Source organism: Dermacentor variabilis, chromosome 11 (assembly GCF_050947875.1).
Source record: "Dermacentor variabilis isolate Ectoservices chromosome 11, ASM5094787v1, whole genome shotgun sequence".
NCBI classification, from domain to species: Eukaryota; Metazoa; Arthropoda; class Arachnida; order Ixodida; family Ixodidae; genus Dermacentor; species Dermacentor variabilis.
This window is the reverse complement of record NC_134578.1, coordinates 17,758,466-17,770,827: the sequence shown is the minus strand read 5'-3', so window position 1 is coordinate 17,770,827 and position 12,362 is coordinate 17,758,466. Positions and strand designations below refer to the sequence as shown.

General features: G+C 45.8%; 1 protein-coding gene across 2 annotated transcripts in view; it reads right to left on the bottom strand.

Moving 5' to 3' along the window:
- The window catches only part of LOC142564967 (venom metalloproteinase BumaMPs1-like), a 32,067-nt gene extending 19,916 nt beyond the window's left edge, over positions 1–12,151 (bottom strand). For both annotated transcript variants that reach the window (XM_075676190.1, XM_075676191.1), the window contains exons 1-5: positions 12,083–12,151; positions 8,690–8,862; positions 6,306–6,398; positions 5,620–5,758; positions 1,125–1,285 (exon numbers count right to left, since the gene is read on the bottom strand). In XM_075676190.1, the coding sequence (XP_075532305.1) occupies positions 1,125–1,285; positions 5,620–5,758; positions 6,306–6,398; positions 8,690–8,862; positions 12,083–12,128 (612 nt within the window). In that variant the 5' untranslated portion in view covers positions 12,129–12,151. The remainder of the gene's footprint in view (positions 1–1,124; positions 1,286–5,619; positions 5,759–6,305; positions 6,399–8,689; positions 8,863–12,082) is intronic.
- Positions 12,152–12,362: the final 211 nt, after the last annotated feature.

Sequence of the window (12,362 nt, the reverse complement as noted above, 5' to 3'; positions counted from 1 at the left end):
CTTGATTGCAAGTCCAGGTTAGTCTGGTTGTCTAGCTATGTTGCGGCGTTTAGCCAGTCGTTCGGCGCGCTGTTTGTCTGTTTCCTGGGCGATTCATTTCCTCTTCATCTCGTTTCGATGTCGATTCAAGGCCTCCTCCTGCTTATCAATATTGTCGCCGACCATACTGCCGCCTCAACTGCGGTTGCGGCGCACGAGAGCTCTCCTTTTCAATCCTCTGACATGTTATCAGGCATGCGACGCAGCTGGCGAAGCGAGCGGAGGCGAGCGCAACGACGAGGAACGTGGTGTGACGTCATACCAAACGGCGGCGGCCGAAAGGCGTGGCTCGGTGCTACTATTGGCGCATGCGCAGTAGGGACTAGGAAGCGAGAGAGAGAAATATCCGCGGCGAGGAGCGCGTTGTGACGTCATGTGCCTCCTTTGAGCACCGCCATGGCGAAATCGCAAGTTCGCGGCCAGTAAAGATTTCGCTTTAAAATTTCGGCCGTCGTCAAAGAAACACTCAGTACATGTAACCGCTATTCACGGGCGGGTTACAAGTTGTGGTCTCTACGACATCGCGCATTGAAGGAACAAACGCTATCCAATAGCTTCATAAACAAATATACACCTTCACCTTGCATCATTGCTTTTTAAAGCGGAGGGTTTCCTTTGCCGTTCGTTTCACCATGAGCCTCGCCGGACATTTACACTTAAATAAATCGTGCGTCCCACGTAACTTGTCTCAAAATTTATAAATGTTCAAGTGCCGCGTGGATGAACAGAACCAAGGTAATGTTCTTTAGCGTTGCTTGGAGAAAGACAGGGAATCTTGTTTTTGTAATTCGTCTAATCACATAATCAGTCATTAATAATTGTTCAATTCCTCAAATAATATGTTCAGCGCAAAAGTTTCCATGAGAAAATTGTGGGCCATGCTGCAAGATTCCTTGCCTGGCTTTCTGGCGTTCTATACTTGCTACATAAAAGCAGTTTCTTTTTTAATCTGAAAGAAAGCTAGCGAAATGCGAAAGAGTTCCGCGCGACTGTAGTCTCGTGTCGGTAATCACTCTAACCTAGTTTAGTTGACATACAGATATGAGTTGTCGCATGACAAACTCCGCATGCAACTCGATACTTACGGAATTAATCGTGATGCACACGTACACCAACAGTGCCTGATTAGTAGGGAAGTGGCTATGATGAGGAATGTCTGCAATTATGAAAACTTCAATTTCAACTTCTTCGGGAATCGGCGTCGCTGGCGAAGTACCCGCTCGTTCGCTGATGAATGCATTTCTACCTGCAATACACAGGTTGGAAGTATTCTTGTTACGACTATTCCCCGAGTGTTTTAATGCGACAGAATTATAGACGGACTACCGACACTGCGTCAGCGGACTACTGTCACCTGACTGCCGTCATCGGAATACCGTCAAGGGACTACCGTCAGGCAGGTCTTTGTCTGACAAATGCTGTTGGCCGATTGCGAAGGCCCCCCCACACTGTCGTCTAACAGTTTCTCAAACCGATAGCTGTCAGGAGGAAAGAATGCGAGTAAGTGGCATGCCGCGGCACGCTGCAGACATATTAGAGAGTGACCTTGGCAAGGTTTGATGCCACCGTAGGTCACGCATTTCTTTATGACATTACAGGCAGACTTTAGCAAATTTTGAGTTATTGAGCAGAGACACTCGAGGTGCGTTGAGCGTACGTGATTGCGTGACAACGTGCACGAAATCTCAGAGATACGCAGGTATGGAAACGTCAGGTTGATAAATGAAAGTGTGCAGATCGCCGATCACTCACGCACGCGTTCAGGTGTCGAGACTTCCCAATCGTTAAGCAAGAAGTCTCGCACTTAATGCTAAATTCGCACTGAAACATCTGGCATCTAGAGCGGGGTAGAACCCATTTCGGCCGCGGGGAATTCCGCCGATAAGGCCCTTCCACTTGCCGATCCGTTCCAGACTGATTTCTGCCGCCGCTGCCTTCGTAATCCTCCGCCGTGGACCAATCATACCGCGAGACAGCAAGTCGGTCGTCCTACGGGAGTCTGCGGAAGTTGTAGCTTGTTTTTTATCTTTCTTTTCTTACTAACTACCTCTTTTACATTAGGTAAAACTCACTGTCGGCTCTTCAAGAAAGAGGCTCAGTAAGGAATGCTGGAGATCTTTGCCTGCTGGCAAGCCCAGCATGCAACTTCTGCAGATGGTCATGACAAAATAAAAAAGAAGATACGGAAGGCGATGTGTTGAGAGCCACTGGGAGGTGGCTCTCAAAATTTCGAAGCTGGCAGACCAGCTTTTGGCCGTCCGGCAAGCCGAACATGCCGCCCGAGTCACAGGACTTCAAGCCGCCACCTGAAGCCGCCACAACAAAAACTGCCGGACCATTCTTTCTAATAAGGTTTGTCTTCTACGTAATGGGGCGTCCGAAACAGCATACACTAAACAGGCAAAATTTAAACAAATTAAAGCACCTCGTTGAGTTCGGTGTATCTCAGAATGGTCAGAAACGCCATTTGGTGGCCATGTGGATGTCATGGTTTGCGATAAGTTCTGTCGGAGCGTTTAGTTTCTGGTCAGTAAAGCTTGTCAGAACGATCGGCATCTGTCAGTAAAGAAGGTTACTTTTACTGCGTGTACTGGATTTAGTTCCCTACTATATAAAAAGATTTACGAGTACAGGTTAAAGAGCCCCTGACATATCCATGTCTGCGTATAATATGACTCAGTACGCAGAGCAAAAAACGCGAAAAGCAATGTAGAAATTTGCAGATCCACGTATGATTCATGCGTGGAAACATGCATGAAAAAAAACGTAGCCCAGCTATCTACGAAAGGGTGAACAATTGTTTCTGTCCAACAACACAGACATCAATTTTTAAGACATTCAACAAAATGGCCCCTAGTTTGCAGCCACACGGTAAGTGGGAAAGCTGCTCAACGCATTTAAAAAATTTTTGTTCTCCCAGGAGGAATGTATATCAGTCGGACTCGCTTGAAAGCGTCACGATAATGGCATTCTTGATAATGTGCACGATAGAAATGAACCGGAAATAGCACTTCTACCATCACATCGTATACTCACTCACGGAATATTTTAAAACAACCTGTGGCAGATAGCATATTTCTTTTCCTTGAGTTGCTTTATTCGAAGAAGCGGGCCTTGCTTGCATGAGAAACGAAAAGGCATATTCACCAATTCATAAAAATTCGCTAATTAGCTGCCTAGTTTTTTATTTTTGCGAAAGATATTGCAATTTACGAATTGTCGCCAGTGAGTGTGCAGGACGCGTCCAGTAGAAATTAATTTCCAGGACGACACCAGTTTGCAGATATTATTTTTCAAAGTGCGGGATAAAATACATGTGAGTTACAGTTACCGTACCAACTCGCCCAACTTTCTGTCATTTTTTGTTCCAGTTACTTTTGTGCTTAAATGCATTAGGGATCGTTTTCGCCAAAATATTAAGTTGAACAACAGTGCATTTTTACGGCAACTTTGATGGCGCATATCTCCAAACTTATGTCGTTCTAGAAATTCATTCCAAGTAGATACGTCTTGCCAACTCAGCGGCTAGAATTCGTAAATTGCAATGTATGCCGTAAAGTGATTCATGTTAAAAAGGTAATCAATGAATGTTTTTAAATTAGTCGAATACGTGTTTTGTTTTTCGTGCAAGTAATGCTCGGCTCTCTGAATAATTCAACTCAAGGCCTAGAATTGTGTTACCTGCAACAGGCAGTTTCTAAATATTTCGGCAAACTTAAAAGCGGCCACTCCGTACAATGAGCGTGCACACTGCTCAGGAGTAGTCCCCATCTTTGATTCTGAGGCGGAACTCATGCGTATGCTTACCCGACTTTTAGCTGTTTCGTGTTCAAGCTTCGCTGTTTTTGAAATTATGTTTGTGCTTAGCATTTATCTTCCACGCATTTAAAACATGTGGTAGTTTCACCCGAAGGGCGAAGCATTCACAGTGATCACCAGCTTCAGCCTTTCACTTCGAATCCTCGGGCGTTGTTGTTCAGTGCTCGAACTCTGCCGTCGGACAGTGTTCAAATATGTAACGTTTAGAAAATTGTCGGACTGCAAGATTCGAACACAGGGCTCCTAGCATAGAAGACCAATAGTGAAATCGTTACGCCATGGACGCACGCATCGACAAGTGGCACAGAAAACCTTTATGAAATTCTCGTGGGTAAGCGAGCGCATTCAGGCGCTTAGCGCATTTCGATGTGGTCACCACGACAGGCTGAAGCGTGGCAGTTAGTAGCGATTATGTGTGTTCACAGAGTATTCTGCATTTGGAAAAGTATAGATTCCTTTGAAAGTTAGAACAATGAAGGCAGACAAAGAGTAATAAATAAAGCCACAAGAACGTCTCAAGCAACAAGCCCTAACATCGGACAAATCCACACACTATCATTCCCGTGATGGCTGAACGACCGCAGCGCCATAGTTCCCTTCACTTATAGTTATTGTAGGAAACTCTATGAGAACGCTGTCCTCACTCCACCACCTATATAAACGAGAAGAAAGGGGGTTAACCGAGGGGCCCGATTTTTATTAGTCATATAAGAAGCCAACAAATACTAACATCAAGGACAACATAGGGGAAATTCCTGGTGCTTAATAATTGAAATAAGGAAACAATACATTAATGGAAACGAAAGTGGATGAAAAAAACTTGCCGCAGGTAGGGAACGATCCCACAACATGTGAAGGTTGTGGGATAATTCCCCACCTGCGGCACGTTGTTTTTTGATCCAAGGTTGTGGGAGCGTTCACCCCCCCCCCCCCGCCCTGCGGCAATTTGTTTTTTCATCCACTTTTATTTTCATTAATTTATCGTTTCTTTATTTCATTTGTTAAGCACAAGTAATTTCCCCTATGTTGTCCTTGGTGTCAGTGTCTGTTGGCTTTTTATGATATCATCACCTATGTAGGCATGTGAACGCAGCGTTCAGGGTGCGTTCACTTCGCTTCGGCGTTTTTGCAGTCAAACGCACTCCCCGTCTGTGGAGACCGTCGTCGATGGCGGACAGCGCCAGGATAATGGCGCCAACGGTGACGGAGTGAACGTGCCTCGATAGTCCGCACAATTACTATCGCAATAAGGGTAGCTCAGTTGTGAAACAGTCCGGCTTCCTTCTGCACATTGACGCAGAGTTGTGTGTTCCATCTCCGGTTGTTGTCGTGGGCAAAGTTTTTCTTCATCGGCCAAATTTCTAAAGTGAGGATGAGGGTGTGTCCACACACACAGTGCAAAACTAATGTGCTACGCTACCTTATTCAATGCTTACGTTTACGCGATGTAGAGGCAGAATACGTTGGTTCTGCGACGTATACGTCGGTTTTCTTCACTTTGCTGTGCTCTTTACCTGTGTGCACTGTGCCCGAGAAAGTAGGCAAGTTTCCCAGGTAGCCATGTACACTCAGATCCTTTACTTTGCCTGAAGACTTGGGATTGTGGTTAATGTACGGGTGCGCGTTTAGTTATTCGGACTCTTCTGGTAGCATAATGTGTGTGGTCTGTCAAAAATAGCGCTCTCAAGCACGTCTTGAGACAAGAATCCTAATGTTGTGCGTTCTACTGAACAATTTATGTCTTGCGGCAGTTTTTCTCACCTTCGTCGCTGGGTCTCACTGTCTTGTCCATCATTTCATCAAACTCAATTTCGTGAATTGCGTGAGGAACGAGACCATCTTCTGATCTTTCCCTGAATGGCATTGGTTCAATTCTATGCTTCGGGCCGACGAGCCCTTTCTATAGGAGGCAAAAGATTAAAGAATCGCAAGGTAGGCACCTCTATACATGCATAACCCCACAACTCCCGATACTGAGTTTGCTGATTGATCCAGTGTTGCGTTGTTTTAAGCACTTTGCATCGTATACATAGCCCGCCGCGGTGACTTCGCGGTTATGGTGTTGTGGTGATAAGCACGAGGTCGCGGGATCGAAGCCCGGCCGCGGCGGCCGCATTCCGATGGGGGCAATGCAAAACCACCTTGTCTCGTGCTTTGGAGGCACGGTAAAAAGGTCCCCTGGTGGTCAAAATTAATCCCGTGTTCCCCACTACGGCGTGCCTCATAAACAAATCGGGGCTGTGGCACGTAAAGGCACCATAACTAAATTTATTAAATACAAATTATGTAGCACTGGGCGCCTCTAAAATGATCCAAAAGGGACGGACTCACTCGAGACTGGCAGCTATAAAAATGATTACCGACGAGCAAAACTCGGACACATAACATTACTACAGTATTTTAAAACACTGCACGAAATGAGAAGTGAAGCTGTCATCCATACGCACCACGAGGACGCCGGCATGGTCTCTTGTTACAGTTACTGTAGCAATCTTATCTGGGTCTTCGTAGAGGTCTCTCTCGATTTCTTCGCCGTTATACTGCAATGATTATCCAGTGCGCTTTTAGTGCATACTTATTTACGTGGAAAACATACACTTAACTTGCTAGCACGACTAGGCGCATGAATTAGGCTAAAAAGAAAAACGAAAGGTAATATTCGAAAATGCATAAACATATATTCAAACAGTTTTTAATATTGATATACTCGAGCGGGTATGTATATATATAGTCACATAAGTTACTGCAACGAGAGTTGCAGTAACTTCAAGCAAAGAACAATAGAAACACTCTTATGGCAGCGGCGATCCCTCGCATACTCTATGCTAACACGTTACCCCTCTTCCCTGCATTCCACTGGCTGCGTCTTTCCAACTCATATATCTCATATCAATTCCTTGTGGATACTGCTAAATGTATACGTGTTTGTATACATTGTTCTACAAAATTTTAGAATACAATAGTTTAGAAGGGTGTGCGTGTGTGCGTGTGTGTGTCACCCACTATTGCGGCTTCGAGCGGTGATGACGATCGGAAGGCACTTCAACGGGAGTGGCACGGTAGTTCACAGGGGAGGTTTGTTCTGCCATGATGCAGGGCCCTAGAAAAAGCAAGACGAACTTCTCACACAATCCTGCGGTTCGAACGGGTGTCCAGAGCAGCACCTCATCTCCAGGACGGAAGTAAATGTCGCGGTGAGTGCACGCTGTCATAATGATGCTTGCCATCTTGTTGGCATTTGCTCGAGCAGGTTGTCTACATTTGTCAACTCTGGCGACAAAATGTATGGACGCAGGTGCCAAGGATCTAGAGACATTAAAGAAAGAGGAATCAAGCTTTGATGTCGGCCAACGGCCGTAAACGAGGTAGAAAGGGGAGTACCCGGCAGTTCGTTCAACAGCGATGTTATGAGCAAACGTCACAAATGAAAGAATTGTGTCCCCGTTGTTGTGGTCTGGTCCCATATACATGGATGTCATATCAACTAATGTACGATGAAATCTCTCTGTCAAGCCGTTTTTTCGTGAGTTGTAAGCATAGTGTCATATTATGAACTTTGTGACAGGTTCCGAGCAATTCTTCGAGAATTGTCGACAAAAACGTCTTGCCTCCGTTGCTACACAGGACGCGTGGTGCTCCATGACGTAACACGATGGCTTCCCGAAAGAAGGTGGCGACGCCTGACGCAGAGCTAGAGCGTAAAGGAGCGGTCTCTGCACAGCGTGTAAGGTGGTCTACAGCTGTCACAATCCATCGAGGTGCGGTCGGCGTGATAGAAAGAGGTCCGAAGAGGTCTATTCTAATCAAGGTAGAAGACTGGACATGCTGGTGTAGCATACTAGAGGTTGGATTGCACAACATTTTGACGAGACACATAGAAGGGAAACACACACCACAGAGCGCTATATTATAATGATGCCAAAGGTGTCCCCGGACATGTAATGGGTTGTAGCAGGCTAGGCTTGGTCGCTTGGGCAGTTCGCAAAGCGCGCAAGAAGCGATGTATCCACTCACAAATGTACAAAGGCGAGGCCAGAAAAACGGCTCTTGATCCGGTTGTAGGTATTGTTAAAACTTAAGTGGCAAGGAGAAGGGTCGTCGTGGAAGACTTCGAGGACCTGTATGCGCAGCGAATAAGGAAGAACCGGAACCGGACGGTGTCCATCAGAATGGTAAATGTAATGATGCAGTACATGGTTCTCGAGCTTAAACTGCTTCAGCTGGCGTCGAATCCTGGCATTACGCGGACGTGAAGTTCCGCATATTCGTTGTGTAATTCGGTGGCAGTATGGGCCAGAACGTTGATAAGAGGCGAACCCAGTGCAGCGGTCGGAGGGCACCACGTGTTGATGGGCGCTAATGGTAACAACCTGAGTGAAGGCATAGTCGCGTGGCCCCGTGAAGAGCAGATCAGGAGGCAGCGAGAGAGAGCGTCGGTATCTTGATGATTCTTGCCGGACTATAAGTGACGTTAAAATCAGATTATTGCAAACGCCGTGACTAGCGCACTTCTATCGTGAAACTTCACCAGACTGCGAGCGATCTTGAGAGAGTTTATGGAAAAGAGCACAGGAGCACAGGTAGCTCTTGTGCTGTGCAGTGCGTGGTCCCCTCGGTCTGGGAGTCCAGGGGCCTCAGCTGCCCTTCTCGCAGGTTTGACCAGGTTCAGCTATCGTGAGCCCTGTAGAGATGTGGTGACCGAATGGTATGAGGAACGCATCACCAGCTATATATATATATATATATATATATATATATATATATATATATATATATATATAGAGAGAGAGAGAGAGAGAGATTATAATATCCAAGTTCTTTCGTTACTTACGAAGTACGTGACGGTCTTTCTATTTTCCTCCGTAAGGAGACGCAGAGTGGGAGCTGCCACTGACGCTTTCCTCAAGTTTAAGGTCAACTCTTCGTGCACGCGCATCATCATAGTTCTGTCCACAGACCGTTCCTCGAGGAGCCGAGGATAGACAAGCTTGGGCCTCTGCGCCCCTGTAATGAAAGGTGTACCGGGTCAGCATAGCGTCACAAGTCTCATAGCGTGTGCTAGGCGTGCAGCTGCGAAGGCTAGACGAACCCGACGATTTTAAGCAGATTTTATAGCAGTTTCTTTCCGCCAGTTGCTCGTAAAGAATTCCGTCCCTTCGTCGCCGCGCTTTTCTTTTTTGTTCGTGCTGGATACTGCGCAACCAAGAAAGTGGTGTTCTTAAGTAAGTGACTCTGGCGAAACTATTGATAGATAAAAATTATTAAATACAATTTCACTCATTTGTATTTGGGAATTCGTAAGTTCTTATGCGAAATGAGATTTCCCACTGAAAAACGATCACGAGATTTAGCGCAAGGTGCCCTTGTAGCTTAAGGTAGCACTCATTTATTAGGTTTTTTTCTAACGGTGTTATTATTTGTTTGAAAAACCAAGTATTTCTCCAAGCTTGCACGGAAATATAGCGCACAAGTTACGTATCTAACTCACAAGAAACAGTGACGAAATTCACAAGGCTTTGTTTCTTCATAACTTTGTTTGCATTTGACCGGCTGCCTTCGGTAACGATATATCCAACATGACGATTCGCTGGCTTCTGCTCTTACGAACATTTAATATCGAAACTTCTTTGCGAGTACGGCCCAAGGACCCGTATTCACTAAACAGTTCTTATGCCAGAAATGTACGTCAGAACAAATATTTGCCTGTTGTGATGTCGGACAAACTATTACCGAAGGCGTCCAGCGTTATAGGAAATGGCACTCACGCGCGAAAAGCTTGTGAATTCGGCTCCAGAGTTCTAGCATTATTAACGTATAAAGCAAACGCAGGAGGATGGTGAAGCGGTCAAGTTTTACTCCTTCTATTGTAAGCAAACCGCCACCTTGTGAGGATGACAGACAGAAAAGAAGACAACGGCTCGATACAGCAGCCGTTCAACAAAGAAAAGATATTTTGCAAGGTCATGTGAGTACAGCAATCATGCCATCAACACTGGCTTAAGATGAAACTTTAGCTTGGGAGCTCCTAGCTAAACACACGGGAGCGTAGATTTCTTTCGGCAACTACTGCACCGAATTAATTTGATCAGGTTCGTTGCATTTAAAAGAAAATTTTCAACTCTAGTCACCACTGCACGCGAGCTTTTTTTGATGCGAAAGCATTAAATAGCCCGTTGAGCGAAATAGCCGGTGTCGTCTGTAGCAGCGAAGCGGCACCTAAATTCCCATTGGCTGCGGCGTCACGTCACGTGGGCATCTCGACGTAGCAAAGTGGGTGAATAGCTACACCTGCTGCACCACAATAGCACGCCAGGTGTTGCGCGAGGGGAGAGGGCATCGCCGCGGCGCCAGTGCGCCTCTATGGAACAGATGCGGCGACGCGACGCAGAGCGGCTTCGATGTGCAGGAAAGTGGGACTCAGAACGCGAGTGTCTGTTGGCTCGAAAACGCTAGGCGGAGCGTCGTCGGGTGGCGACGATGAGCCCAGGGGACGTAGTGAACATTTAGCGGGAAAAAAAACGCCCCGCAGGTGGGTCTGCGTTAGCAGGCGTTCGGTGCGTTGCCACACCACGTACCCGAGCACACGAAGGCTCTTCATCTTTTTCTCCCCACACCCCTTTCCCCGTGCAGTGCTGTTGAGGTGTCCTCCTGTGGCGTGCTGCTGTTTATGGTGCTCTTTCTCTCCCCCTACTTTCATTCCCTACCCCCTGTGCAGCGCGGTTGAGGTGTCCTCTGCTGAGAGACAGTTACTGCGCTGCACTTTACCCCAACCTTTCCTTCCCATATTCAAGAATCTCCTTCTCTCTCTCTCTCTCTCTCTCCTGTGAGAGACAGTTACGGCACCGCACTTATCTCTTCCATTCTTTTTAAAATCACTTCACACACACAGAAAAAACGCGAAATGCCGATACGTCGATCTGATGCCTTGAGACAAGAGCGGATCTGCAAAACTCGATAACATACTGCGCAGCAAAAATCGAAAACGTTACTCGGAGCGCAAAACTCGAAGGACCGCTCTGAGATGTCTAATTACACATTAGTGCTTTCGCATTCAAAACTCATGAGTGCTTAGGTGCCCTCGGGTTTGTTTTTCTAGGTCGCCGATGTTTTTTCTAAAAATTGCGTAACACTGCAAAATGTTAGAAAACGAAACTATGAAGTTTGCATATCTCCAGCTCGCACTGAAAAATTATTGTACAATCTTGTAATCTGCAAATAATAATAGAAATAAAGCGGACATTTTTGGTGTAGCAAACACCCCTGCGAAACATATTACTAATTTGTGAATACGAGTTTTGCAAAACCGTTGTAAACAGTATAACAAATCTATGTAAGTTCTAAATTATTATACCAAATTCGTCCGCTTTACATTCTCTAACAGATTTACTTACAGAACTACGTTATCTGTTTTTGTAAATTTTCCACTTGTATTTTCGGTTATCATGCCCATTTTCGGCAATTTCTATGAAAAATTCTGGTCGTGAACAAATATTTTGCGTGCTGCACTTACTACAATTTAGCTTTCTTTTTCAAATGCAGCAAATGTTATTAAAATTGGCCCAGGGGTTATCTCAGAAAAGAATTTCTGCGTTTTACGTGTCTTTGAGTAGGCGGCATCGTAGGTTGGCCCGAGCTAAAGCTTCTTCTCGAGAGTTTCCTCTTGTTGCATTTGAGAGAGAAAGTTGGTTTTGTGACTGTAAGAAGCCGACTTTAAGCATAGACCTTTCCTCGCCACTTTCCCTTTGACAAGCATCGAATATCGATTGCCTCTGTCGTCATGAAGTCGCTGCGTCTGTGTCTCAAAGTGTACACCCGCAAGAATTGGTGCTTGCGTTTCGCAAAATCTTGTGAATGAAGCTGAGCATTAAAATTTAAAAAGAACATTGCGTCAGAACACACGTCGTATGCGATGAAAATGTGCGTGTACGCATCAAAACTTATTGGTACATCCGATATTAACCGCCTCACGAAATAGATGCGTTGGATTGGTGTAATCTTTCCTGCGCCGGCCATCGTCCATCTTGAGCGCAGCTTACAACAGGTAAAGTGTACGGCTTGCTTTTGGACCTTTGCGCGTAGGCTGTTTCCCCTACCTGGGATTTCCATTAATTCCGTTGGTTACAACGCTCTGACAGACGCAAGGAGGAGCTGAAATTGCCTAAAATGTAACAGAATCAAGTAATGCGGAAATCAAACACCGGCATTACCGGATAAATGGCCTTACCGTTCACGGGAAATGCCAAGAGAACAAGGCAGTGGAAGAAATGCATCCTGCGGACCTTCTGATGCTTCACGCGCGCCTTTTGTCAATGCAGACGAGTCTCGCCTGTTTGTCTATATATGTACAAAACGCGTGGCTTTGTTGCACACGTTACACAACAACCAATTCTACCATCCTGCAACGTTGTTGGGGATACTTAGGGACTCATGACCTCTACAGTTCGTTCAAATAATAAACATTTGAGTGGCTCTAAATGTAAATATATTCAGCAGGGGATCTGTAG